Genomic DNA, 14,366 nt, shown 5'->3' with positions numbered 1-14,366 from the left:
AATCACTGTCAATTGTGGCCCCGCCCCATGTGACATCACACAGAAAGGGCGTGGCCTGCACCGGGCCGGCGAATAATGTTATATATATCAAAATGGCCCTCGGCAGAAAAAAGGTTCCCCACCTCAACATGACTTCAGGAGGGAACTTTTGTTGTTTTATTTTTCATTCAACACCTTAGGTGGCCTAATGGCATGAAATCCCCATGCTTTTGGGATACAATAATAATTTTCCCTTGTGTTTTGCAAAAGTGTTTGGCGGCCCACTATTGTGATCTTAGCCCTGGGCTAACTAATGTCTTAAAACAGTCCATGGAGGAATCTTTCAAAACATGTCATTTGATGAATGTGGGTCTGATTTGGATCTTAAGTACAAACAGAAGACCAAAAACAAGTATAAAATAAGAGCTTTTTGCCTTTGACAAGTCACAATTTACAAGGTAGGATAACAGAATAATAATTAAGTAGACATGTTTTTAAAAGGGGTGTGTAGTATACCTATTAACTCCTGAGTTAATATAGATTTTAATCCAAATTATGGGGAATATTTATCAAGGCTTGGACAAAGATAAAGAACCAACCAATTAGCTCCCAACTATATTCCCAAATATATTCTTATTTGCATTGGGGTGTGTATAGTTACTTAAATACATGAAAGTAGAACAGAAAGACATTTTCTGAGATTCGTCTGTTTCCTCTTCGCACAATTATGCAAATGCAGATATAGGCAACACGTGATGGCCAAGGATCAAAATTTCTGTATGGAAACAATGTTTGTGAGAATTCTTCTGGTCTGTGATGTCTGTAACTCAACCCTGATTATTTGCACCTACGCAAATAAGCCACTAATCTGTACATAATTTGTCACAGATCTGCACAGATTGCCCACTGTTATATAATAATTGAAGTTGGGTTGATATTGTGTTATTATAGTCTACAGTATAACAGTGGCACATGTACATACTTTCCTACTGTAAGTGGTAGTCAGAGGACTAGCGTGAAACCATGGCACCTGGAGAAAGTGCATGTTGTAGCGCCCCCCCCCCTTCCTGTACTCAACTGTGCCATTGGCGTATGGCCAGCCTGCGGGGGAATACTGATAATGAAGAGTATAACAGTAAACAGTGGCAGTATCACGCTGGGCATTGAGGTCCCATTGGGGGAATAGAATGCTTCTGTGATCTGACATTAAGGAGTAGCTCATTTGGCACTGCTTTATTTATGTATAGCACCTAGGATCTGACTTTTATCTCATTTGAATCATTGTAACTAGTCAATAGAGCAGATTGTAGAGCAGATTGTATTATATATTCTGATCATTTAACTTAAATTGACAGAAATTATGTGCTAGAGTGAAATTCCATAGGGTGCACAGCTTATTACTGTGATTACTGTCCCAAGCAGCTTTCACTGGAGTGGGAACACCTATGGGACGCTCCCTTCTCAGCTATGCTCCTACTTCGCAAATATACATTGCACCTATATTAATGTGAGTACTACTAATCATGTTCTGTCTACCACCTTTCAAATAACTCTTTGTGGTCATGCCTAGGAACACCTCATTACTTTAAATAGCAAAGCAGTGACTTTTTTTTAAACTCATACCTGCCAATAAGAAAAGGAGCTGTGAGGGGTGGTGACAGAAGCCAATAAGAAAGGAGAGGGGAGGGACAAAGAGTTGATCAGAGAGGGGAGGTGACAGAAGCCAAAAAGAAAGGAGTAGACAGGGGCAAAGAGCCGATCCCATGGTAGAGAGGGGAGGAAATTAAAGAGGTGAGAAGTGAATGTAATCAATCTGACAGGAAAGGGGAGGTGACAGAAGATGATCACAGAGGACGGAGGGCTGGAGGGGAGGCAAAATGGGCAGCTTAAGGTAGCATGAAATGTAGAAACGGATCTCAAATCTGTAGCTTATTTAGGATATAGAGCAAACAATCCGAGATAAAACCTACAGGCGGTCGTCATACTGTGCAGCGCCCCATGACTTCCTGAACCTTGGATGGCGCCCCCTGTCCAGTTTGGCGCCCGGAACTCATGCTCCACTGGAACTACCCTACCCTTGCTACTCCCCTGGTGGTAGTAGGTAAACACTCCTCTGATCTTCAGTGGGCTTGTCCTGCGCTGTATACTTCCAGGTCATTCGTACTCTTTGGAATTTAGGATTTTCTGGATAAGGATGATTTTCTATAAAATCTGCGCATACATTAAAATATTACCCCTGTCTCCACAAAGTACCTGGTCAGTAAATTGTTTAGCAGTGCTCCTCACAGTGAGTGTCGCAAGAAATGTACCATCATATATTTTGCATTTATGACATTATTATTATTAGTAGTAGTAGTGGTAGTAGTATTTTATTGAAGCATGATATCAAAGTAACAAGTACCATCAACTGAAATAAGTTGCATATCATTTTACATAATAAAAAAAAACACTTAAAAAAGACCATTACATGCAGTGGTGGAACTGTGGGAGACAATGGAGGCAGCTGCCGCCGGGCTCCAGCCCTGAAGGGGGAACCTCCTCCATTGTCTCGTTCCGTGTCCTCCCTGCTGTGCAACCAAGGAGCCCAGGGGGGGATGTATCAAAGCTTACCTCCTCCCCTGCTCTGTGCTCTGGTCATGGGACATCACGTAAAATCTGTCTGCGACCCTGAGCCTGACTAAGCTGGGAGGTGTGGGCGTGCAGGGAGGAGGACGGTGCTGCTATGACAAAGTGGAATGACCTGTGGGCAGGGCCAGATTAACAATGGGGCGGATGGAGCTACAGCTCCAGGCCTCCACATAAAAATAGGCCCATCAACATGACAGCATGATTACCAGATGCCTAACTGGCCATACATTTTAAGTATTTAAGTCGTTTTTCTACTTCTCCCCACCCAAAAAAAAAAAAATGCAATTTTTCTATTTCTATGTAGTTAGGGAGACATTGTGTTCATAGTGTAGGGGGTGTACACATACACACCAAGGTGACTCTGACCACACCCAGCACCGATCACAGCTCTTCCCCTTCTCAATATAGGCCCTTGAACATTTTCAGCTCCAGGCCCTCCCCTTAATCAGGCCCTGCCTGTGGGAACCGGGAGACAGTGCAGGCATGCAGGGATGACAGCGCGGCTGTCACTGACAGTCTGTGTGGAATGGACCGCAGGAGACTGGGCGAGTGTGCAGGGAGGACGGTGTGGCTGTCACTATGTGGAAAGGAGGTGCCGGGAGACTGTGCGTGTGGTCATAAAGAGAGGTGGACGGCGCAGCTGTCATGGTGTGCGGCGGAAGATCAGCAGATAAGTAGCAGTGGGCTGGGCAGTGACTTTTGAAGAGTGATATAGTTAATGAGCAAGGTATATCACTCTCTCATCATTATACATTTAATGAGCAAGATAGTGTAATGATGGTGCATTAATGTATTTAATATAGATTAGATACACCTCCAGTGCTACCAAATATATACATATATATATATATATAAATGTGTGTATGTATATATATATATATATATATATTTATATATATGTGTGTGTATATATATATATATATATATATATATATATACATATACATATATATATTATATATATATATATATATTTATATATATAGTAACAGAGACGGCGGCACTCAGAGAATAATACAGATTACCAGCAGGTAAATTTAACTGCTGGTAATCTGTATTATTTCCTGAGTGGTGCCGTGTCTGTTACTGCATTGTTGGGTCTCGGCTGAGATCCTAATACGGAGGGCACCAGCACCATTATATCCTATACTTGGAGTGCCACCCTTGGAATATTATATATATATAATATTATATATATGTATATATACAGGCCATAGCTAGGGTAGTGCGGCCGGTGCCATCGCACAGGGCACCACAGGTCAGGGGCGTTGTTTGGACCTGTCAAATTTCTGTTATTATCATTCTTGCTTGTAGCTTCCTCTTATTTCGTCCCCAGCATCTCCTGGCCTGCCCTATCTCTTCCCTGGCCCTTCCCCATGAAGCCATGGCCCTTTTTTGGGTGCATTATGTCTCTTTGAAAAATGAGGGGGACGCCATTGCGCTTTCTGGCACAGGGCACCAAAAAGTCTAGTTACGACTCTGTGTATATATATATATAGATATATATAGATATATATAGTTTTTTCCCATAGCACTGGTGGTGTATCTAATTATCACATTATTATTTGTTGAAATAAAAACTAAAAAAGATGGGAACTGTCATTTTGAAATCCAACTGAAAAAAATCATAACTCCGATAGCTATCTCCCAACTCAGGAAGTAAAGTGAGACATTTGTAATCTTTCTGTGCTTGCAACATGTGTTATTTCACGGCAGACCAGATGGACCAAGTAGTCCTTTTGCATAACCATATGTCAGGTTTACAAAGTCCAAGAGTCGGCATTTATCTTGCCTCCGGGTAACTGGGATGAAGTTACGCCACTGATTACATGAGTAGAATTTTTTTTTTTTTAAGAAATAGTTTCCAGACAAAGGAAGCTAACACATCAATAGATCAATAGTCTGTATTGTTCCCTAACCAGGAAAGCTAACAACAAACATATTCATGTACCACATCAACAAACGTCTACAAATCTATTCATGTGATTACACAAGAATTCTGAACTGGACTGGCATGTGCGATAGTGACTAAAGATTACAGCTCAATCAATCTCATGTGAGGTGTACCGGGTCACCCTGAAGAAGTAGCCTTGTTTCAAACCATAACGTGGTTGGAACCATTCTGGGTTTTGATTGGAAGCGACAATATTTCAATAAACTCTCCCAGGTCTCAAACAAGTGTGTACACCTTTCTTTTCCTTTGTAAGGAAGCCGTAGCATAGAGGCTTCTTTACCATTTCATATGATATCCACATTTGTAGCACACTCTTCCGCATCACTGAGGAAATGGGCAGTCTTAATTTCTTAGGTTCCTTTGAGATCCTAAGTACACTGGGGAGGATTCCCAAAACAGCCCATCCGGGGGTAAGCAGGAAAAAGCTTACAAGGAGATCTGTTGTGTGAACTTCCAGACGTTTTCCAAAAAACTGTATAGGTCCGCATTCTATCCACACATTGAGGACAAGTATGGTTAGTACTCAACCCTATGTGGACACGCCTCCATGGATACATGTAGGCTTTGTGAAATATATTGTAAAACATTTCCTTATAAGGAATTGCAAGTTTAATTGTCATGCAGGATGCGTAATAGATGCTCTGTTGTCAAATCAGGAAAGTGTTCACTCCAGCTAACAATAATAGCAGTGGTTTTGTATGACTTTATTTATAACAGCAGCAATTCTAACTTTTTTATTCTGGGTTTTATTTGGAATTTTTTTATAACAGCTTTTACTGGATCAGAGTGTCTATAACTTTAATAATTTAAGAAATGGTGTGATATTGCACATGGTATCACTGCAAACGTCAAAGGCAATGTTATATATACCTATTTACTACATAGAAATTACTTCAATATATAAATATAAAGGAATTATTTATGTTGAAACGTTTGCCTTTATTTACCATTTACTTTCTTTCAATAGTTTTATACAAAAAAATCTGTCAGTTTTATTTCATTTTTTTCTACATATTCTTTATTCCTCCAGGTTTCAAGTGAATGTGGATCAAGTTCCTCGTCTTGTAGCCCTGAATGGAATGAGTCTGACTTTAGTGGCAATCAAAGTGGTAAGTGGAATGATCGTGTAGATTTGCAAAAGTCATTATTGACCTGTAAATGTCTAATACTTACATTCTTGTAAGGTAATCCTAATCATCACTATGTTACATTCTGTACTGCGGACAATTTAACCTACACATGGAGAGAGATTGTCACTGTTGAAATGCTGCAAAGTCAATAAGGGCAACATTTTTCCAAAATATTCACTAATTAAAAAATAATGCCCTTTGCAAATTAAGTTATGCCTAAAGAACATTGTTGAGAAGAATACTTTATAGATCAAAACTTCATTGTGACACCTCTGCTATGCAAAACTAGTCCCCTTATTCTCCATAAGTGGGAGTCAAACAATATAGGACTGGTAAAGGTAGTGTCAGCACTTAAGATATAAATAGTCAAACACCCTCTTACCCAAACAAGAAATATGGACAGCAATTGGCAAATAAGGAATGACGAAAACAAAGATTGATAATCAATAATCAAATGATTTGTCAGTTAGATTAATGGCATCTAAATACAACTCAAATGTAAAAATAACAAAATCGTTTTCACTATTGTTGACAACAATGGTTAGAGGAATAATTGAAAATACAAATAATTAAAAAAACACAATGGGGCAGATGTACATACTAAGGTTTGAAAAGTGATAAATTGGAGAGTGATAAACTACCAACCAATCAGTTATTAAATGTAATTTTTCAAAAACAGCCTGTAACGTGACAGGAGCTGAGTTGCTGGCAATTTATCACTTTCCAATGTATCACTTTCCAGAGCTTAGCACCTCTCTCCAATTATCACAAGTTAAAATTCAGGCATAAAAATAACTCTATAAAAGAAAAATTTAATTCTCACTTAAAACTGCAACGCGTTTCACAGCACCTGGCCGCTTCCTCAGGCAGTGTTGAATGAGGAAGCAGCCAGGTGCTGTGAAATGTGTTGTAGTTTTACATTAAACAAACATATAAACATATTAAATTACTATTAAATATTGTTTGAACAATATTAAAGTTACATAAAATTTAGATTTAGGAGCCATCTAGATATTGAGAGCCCTGGAACCCAAAAATGTCATACAGTATGTGTGATAAATACTCTACCAGGAGGCACATCCTTTTCACGTGAATAGGTTACTACTGTACAGTCATCATTATACAAAGTAATGTGTAAACTACACAGCCAATTCCTTCTTTCCATTAGCATTTGAACTAACTATAATTAAATATTGAGGGAATTTCTATTTTAAATAATCCCTGTGCTAAATTGCTAATATAATCTGACCCCAACACTATAACAATATATCAGGGTCCCAGCATTCACATGTACTTGCTACATCTGCCAATCTGCCGTGGAAAGACCCCCATAGTGCCAAAGGATATGTAGTTATGAAACAGGCGGATGTATGACCGCTGGTCTCAATACCGACAGTGTAATCCCGGCAAGGGATCTAACATAGGCGTTGAAATACCGACGCCTATGTTAATCCCGATGCTGGAACTGTGACAGGACATCGGACCGATCATCCAATGACAGGGGTAAGTATTCACGTAGCCAGGGATGGGGGGGTTAGGTTTAGGGACCCCCCCAGGGGGATTTAGGGTTAGGCCCCCCCCCGGGGAGGGTTAGGGTTAGGCTAGTGGAAGGGGGGGTTAGGTTTAGGCACTAAGGGGGAGGTTAGGGTTAGGCACCCCCCCGGGAGGGTTAAGTTTAGGGTGTGGGGAGGGGGGTTAGGTTGAGGCACTAACGGGGGGAGGTTAGGGTTAGACTCTAAGGGGGGAGGTTAGGGTTAGGCACCCCTAAAGGTGGGTTAGAGTTAGGGGGGGAGAGGGTTAGGAATAGTAAACTTACCTCCGCTGTCGGGATCTTCTCCATCGTTCTGCCGGCGTCGTGATTTGAACTGCCGGGCTCACGTCCGACGGTCAAACATACTGATTCCGTGTCAAAGGTGTCTGACAGGTCAGAGGTATGGCTATATGTGAATGATAGGACCCTACTAAATAATGGTATGAGTCCCTGAGGCATCTCACCAAAGTACTTTTATTAGGAATGGAGGTTATTTAATTGAGGAGCATTCTAATTTAGACAAAAATCTTACAAATATGCAACAGGTGAAATAATGAATTTAAAAAAGTACTTGGGAGTAAAATGTATGCACAGCAGATGTGAAAGGATTTGCATGAGAAAATAAAGTGTAAATGAATTGTTTTTCCAGCAGGTCAAAATATGTACTTTATGTTAATGGATTAAATAAGAACAGAAATCCCTTCAGGCCCTCAGCTTCTGCATTGCAAATTATATGCACTGTTTAAAAAATCACATGCCCCCAATAAATGATTTGTGAAGGTCATACTTGCAGTAATACACACTAATGCACACTAATAAAGTGCCGGCCAAATCACAAAAGACTAATAGTCAGCTATGTGTGTGTGTGAGCACAGTGACCCAACAATGAGGACATGTCGTTTTTTTTTTTAAAGGGCCAGGTTAATGCAGCAAATAAATGAACTCTCAGGGGTGTTAGTACCTATAAAAGTCTGGCTCTTACATTTCTGTGATATCCAACCTCTTATTTTATCATAAAAAATAATTAGGATGTATTCAAAATAGTTTTCCTGTAGAGGGTAATTAAAGTTGCTTGAATTTTTAGGCTGGATACACATTTAGACAACGAATCGGTCAAATGGCAAGCTACTGTATAGTATACCCACTTACCAATCTGCTGCTTTATATATCTGGGCTGACATCGCAACTGGACAGGCAGTTAAATTTGCCTGCTCAGTTGAAATGTCATTGTCAGCGGTTCCTGCAACAAGTGTACGGACGGTCGGCGGGTCATCTGTACACACTTGCACCGATATACCTTTCAGATATATTGGAATTGGCTGTGCTGCAGGGCCGAACTGATATGTCTGTGAATTATATAATTCACAGACATATCGGGTTTACACACCCGTCAATGCACTTGCGATACAGTATATTGATCGGCGATACGGGTGATATGTCGCCAAGTGTGCACCCATTAGACTTTAAGAGGCTTATTTATTAAGAAGCAGCAGTAGGAAAAAGATTTCCTATCTCAGAGATAAAATAAATCTCCTATTGCCGCGATGCTCAGCTTTCTTGCAATACTGGCTGTCATCAGGCCAGAGCCTGTTTAGATGGTGAAAGGGAAAGTAGGACAGCCAGCTGAAAAGGTACTGCTATGTTCCTGATTAGTAAATTCCTACCGGCCTGGGCACTTCTTAAATATTGGGCAATTTTCTTATGATAATTAGACCTATAAATCCTGTAGTGATTAGCCTCTTGACCATCGGTGTTAATATTCTGGTTAAAGTGCCCCATATATCATGCGGCCGTTTCACCGATTCCCCAGTGAGACCAGAACCGCTGATCCGCCGGTCGGAAATGGCGATCTACAACCATCCATGATCACCAATCCGTTTTGGAATCAGTAAAATTCTATATGTAAAAAATCACAGATTTGCTGATCATAAGCATATTTTGATCATGATTGCCAAATTAGGGAAACCCAACATTTTGGATTTCACCGATGCCCTGACCTTAGCATCTGGGGATTTGGGAATTGGTCCAATACATTGCAGATGTATTGGGGCCTTAAGTCGCATTGTTTAAGCAAAACTTATTTATTAGGAACAGTAATCACAGGCAGCAGACTGTCACAAACATCTTAATCCAAATAATGCAGACTACAGGCTCACTAAAGTGTTTGTGGTGTTCAAAATAACAGGACATCAGAGTTTTCAGTTAAGTGAAGATTTTTCACACAGTTTGGGGAGATTAAAAATATAACCAAAATTATATAAATATGTGTTGCAGCAGGGTCTAGTTTAGGAGGTTATCGATGCCATTGCCTGGACTCAAAACAGTTTGGCATCTTGGAATTTAAAATAAAAAAAAGGTTATTGCAGCCTATGTTTAATTCTGCATACATGTAGAGACACAGATAAAAGCAGTCTCATAAACATTTGCTGTGAGTCGTAGGCAAGAACACTACACATCAAACCTACTGTTTGTTTCTGGCATGATTGTGTTCTTATTCCATACTGTATACTCAAAAGAAAAAAGTGACAATACGCAGAATAAAAAGTGCTGGTGCTCTCCTAAAGGTACTGATTACTCCTGAGTTCCACTACAAAAAAACACTGTATATTGGCCCTCATTCAGAGCCGTACGCTCTGAGCAGAGCGCACGCTCTGAATGAGGGCCGCCCTCCATGAAAATGGAGCGTCCTCCTGGACGCTCGTATAGCTGTGGGTCCCCACCCACAGCCTATACGAGCGTGCATTTTGATGGCCGCAATGGTCGTGATCATCGCGACCATCGAAACTGCGAGCCGGAGCCTGCGGTTGAGGTTTTCAACCGCAAGCTCCGGAGTGATTTTGGCTCTATCAGAGCCAAAATCACTCCCACTGACATCACTAGTGATGTCAGTGGGCCGGCTTCTGACGGGAGGCGTTCCCGTGGGAACGCCCCCGTCAGGGAGGCACGCCCACCAAAGGGGGCGTGCTGTCAATCAACATCGACAGCACGCCCCCTTTGATCAGACACAACGAGCGAAGGACTTTCCTTCGCTCGTCACGTCTGGCGCATGCGCACGACGGAGCTCCCTCCATCGTGCGCATGCTCAGTGCATAACATCGACCCACTTGCGAGCGGACAGCCGCTCGCGAGTGGGTCTGAATCAGGCCCATTGTGCATATACCTTAAGAGTAACAGGTTTGAGAATTTGTGACAGTTGAATTCCACTATAAAATTCCTATACTTGACCCTGTGGTGGAAAATATATCTTGTTCCATATGACTGGTTAGTAAACACAAAAGACAGTGATATTTACAGAACTTCACTAACCGAGTGGATGCAAGTATAATTTCTAAAAGGCTGTCAATCTAATTCTATCTGTTTACTCCTTCAGAACATCTTCTAAGTGATGATTCCTCTGAGCAACGTGACATGACATCACTGTCTTCCATTGTTGAAAGCATTACATCTGGAGACGTGTCTATAAATTATACTGAGCAGCATCTTGGGAACTAATTTCAATATATGAAAGGTTGAACTTGGAGGACCTATCTCTTGTTTTCTATGTAACTTAAGCAATCAATGCAGATATTGTTGTGGACCTCCTGTAAGCTAATAGAACATCGAGAGCATGATATTATGGACTCATAGTCTTCTAGTACTGTTGTCTGATGCCTTATAAACACAAAATAGTATGACCCGTTCAGTTTCATGGCTACAGAGTGTTTAGTGACTTAGTAAGGGACATTTGGAATAGTACAGTTTAACCAATATAAATATATATTCTAAATTTAGCTTGTCCAACCCAGTCCTAAGGGTAGAGATAAAAAAATAATAATAATAATAATAATAATAATAATAATAAAGTCCTCGGTCAGAAACATAGCTGGATTTCCTGAAACCCTACTTTTGATATAATGGGATGTTGTCAGCTCTGACAACAAATATAGAAATAAGCAATGGTGTAACTCCCAGAGACAATGGAGGCGCCATGTAAAGCAGCACTTGTGTGGTTCACAGAAGAAAACGAGTGTGACCACTGATCTTCAACTGCAGCTCTGTAGCGGTGCACCTGCTGCTGCTACATAGTTGACCTGGTCTGTCCCATGAGCCCTGCTAACACCTGCACTGCAGCAAGCGACGGTGCACTCGCCACTGTTGCTTGACAGTGAGCTGGGACCCGAGACACCTGTCTGATCTCCTATCCCAGGCACCACCGGTACAGAGAGCCACCCACCATAACCTCTGATTCAGCATCACAACCAACAGCGACTCACCAACATATGCTGCTTGCTGCAGAGTCGGCTGAAACTCGGTGAGTCTGTCTGACTCTGACCCACCAGCTGTTGTCACACAGAATACGTGGAGCCCTGGAACAAAATTTACATTTCAGGCATAATTATAACTCAGGGTCTGTGCCTAATTCGGCGCTGCCAAGGCTAACCTTGTAAAAGCCACAGTGAAATGCACGTTGTTGTCCAACTGTGTGCCTGATTGCTCATGTACAAATTGTGAAAACTACATATATATGTTATTACCTATGGACTATCTTTAGGAGAACTATCTCTAGGTTTTCATACTGCAGGACCCCGGGCGTATCAGCTCCGAATTAGGCACACATGTTCCTGTACAATTATACCTGATTTGTAGATTATCATACACATCTAGACCCCATAAAATCATATTCATATAATCTCTCTAAGTGCGATTGCTTATAAATATATATATATGTATATATATATATATATATATATATATATACACAGTATATACATATATATATATATATATATATATATATATATATATCTATATATATATATATACTGCATATACACATACACACACCATACTTGTTTTCCCTTTTTTGGAGGCAGGCAGCAAACTCTAACTTGCCTCCGGGCGAATGGGATGAACTTCTGCCCTGAAAGTAGACACTAAACTACCCAATTAATGTATTTTTATAGTCATTAATTTAGAATGTAAGCTCTTTGGGCCATGGCGCTTCCATTTAGTTTCATTACTACTGCACAAATGCCCATATAGTCTGCACTTGTCCCTTGCCTGTAGCTTGTCATTTTGTAGAGTGATGTTTACTGTATATTGGTGGTGCTACACAATAAGTATATGCATTCTTTTTTAAATAGAGTACAGTGAATAAATAAATGAATGATACTTAGCATATTGCAGCTGTTCCTTCAGGATGAAAATCCCAGTTATCTTTGTTCACTCCCAAATTGTAGACATTGGAGACATTTACTTACTGTATATCCTTTAAATATTAGAGTCCATATGAAAAATTACCATGGTAATTCTCCTAGAAAATGGGAGGAGGGGCAAAGCACAGGATCATAGCAAACAGGTTAGAAACAGAGATTGAGAAGCAAATTATATACCAAACTACCTAATTACAGTATAACTATAAAGTACATTTATCTCACTATGTATTCCGCACTTACTGTTCACACATCAGAAACACTGCCAAGAAACTTTAGTTTCATTCAGAGTTTATTAGATGTTAGATCCAAACCAAAGCTTTCGATTAAATGTTACAGAGTGTTTTATGATTTTGAAAGAGAATTGATTGCATCACTAAAAAAAAGATTTTTGTAACATTTTCTTGAAACTTTTCAATGCCTTTAACTACCTCCCAAGGATGTGGGTTGGACAATTCTGTATTACATAAATATGAACAATTATTGACATATGATGATCAATTTTTCTCTTAAGAATTATTGTCTTTATGTGCCATATTTAACTGGCCCTTAATGTGGCCCTATGAAGGCAAACTTATTTAATTAAATTATTAAATTAAATATAATTACACCTAATTAATTTAAAATAAAAATAGATAATTTTATTTAATGTTCAATCCAGGTCATATTTATTAAAATTAAATTAAAAACATTATAAATAAACCACCAAGAAAATATAAATTAAGATTTTTGACAATGCTAAAAAAAACTTCTGATAAATTCCATCTTTTGGTATAAGAATGTTTTGTAATATATTTTCATAGCCATTTTTATTAAAGGGGTGTGTTTTTTGTAGAAATAAAAGGTTTTTTTAATAGTTCGTGGGGCCAATTTTTGTTTGTTTATTAATTGCAATACTGTTTGACCAATTTACTGTAACATGATTTGACAATCTTTTTTATTAAATGTGTGGGTTTGCCATCTTTTTTAATTTTTGCTAACTTATTTGTATGTTTTTTTAAATAAAAATGTCTGATTATGTATTGTGCATATGCATTTATTTAAATTATTTACAAGCTAATTTACTAAACATGTTTCAAAAGTACTTTATCATTTAGAACTATCAAAAACCAGTGACTTATAATAGGTTTACACAGGGCTGAATTATCCACAAGGAAACCTAGGTAACTGCCTAGGCCCCTGTGGACCCTAGTGCACTCTTCCGCTGCCAAAATGACAAAACATCATAAAAATGATGGAGAGATGGAACAAGGGGGGTTCAATGAGAGTTTTGCAGGTCAGCCCTTCTGGGGTTGCATGCTGCAAGCCCAACAACTCTGCTCAGGATCACAGGGGGTACTAGGGATGGAGCTTCATACATACCCGCAGCCCTACACACCCTCCCTCTCTCATACATACACACACCCTCCCTCATACATACATACATACATGCACACACTGACACACACTCCCTCTTTTATATATACGCAGACTCACATTTCTCATAGACATATACTGTACATACACCCATAATTGCCTCCCCCAGCTTCCTCTGTAGCTATGCAATGCAGGTAGGGCAAGCCTGTGCTCTGATTGACTGAGTGACTGTGTGATGTGAGACTCAGACAAACAGAGCAGAGAAGTGACTGCTGAGGAGTTCCTTGCTACTAAGGACACTCCTCAAAATTCCTGGCTGTCCTCTGCTGTAGTATATGAGGGGCAGGTTCATAAGACTGCTCTATGAGAAAGAAGGGATGGAGCACTTCAGCTGCAGTGCAGAGAGCGTGCGCAGACCTATGGTACTGATTCCGATATCCAAAGACAGAGCAGCAGGACCTCTCCTGGTGCATTGTCTATTAACCATGGAAGTACTATTACAAATGCACATACAGCACTTGCCTACTTTTGAAAAAGCATTTCAGGGAGATTGTGAAAGCAAAACCTATGAGTGCGGTGGTTAAGTGGACGTGTAC

The 14,366-nt window shown here is 40.0% G+C and overlaps 1 protein-coding gene across 1 annotated transcript in view; it reads left to right on the top strand.

Moving 5' to 3' along the window:
* MYOG (myogenin) overlaps window positions 1–11,039 on the top strand; it is a 29,611-nt gene extending 18,572 nt beyond the window's left edge. The window contains exons 2-3 of the mRNA XM_088444924.1: window positions 5,592–5,670; window positions 10,593–11,039. Of these exons, the coding sequence (XP_088301050.1) occupies window positions 5,592–5,670; window positions 10,593–10,714 (201 nt within the window). The 3' untranslated portion in view covers window positions 10,715–11,039. The remainder of the gene's footprint in view (window positions 1–5,591; window positions 5,671–10,592) is intronic.
* Window positions 11,040–14,366: the final 3,327 nt, after the last annotated feature.

Source organism: Taudactylus pleione, unplaced genomic scaffold (genome assembly GCF_031769625.1).
Source record: "Taudactylus pleione unplaced genomic scaffold, aTauple2 ptg000374l, whole genome shotgun sequence".
Taxonomy (NCBI): domain Eukaryota; kingdom Metazoa; phylum Chordata; class Amphibia; order Anura; family Myobatrachidae; genus Taudactylus; species Taudactylus pleione.
This window is presented reverse-complemented; position numbering and strand designations above follow the sequence as displayed.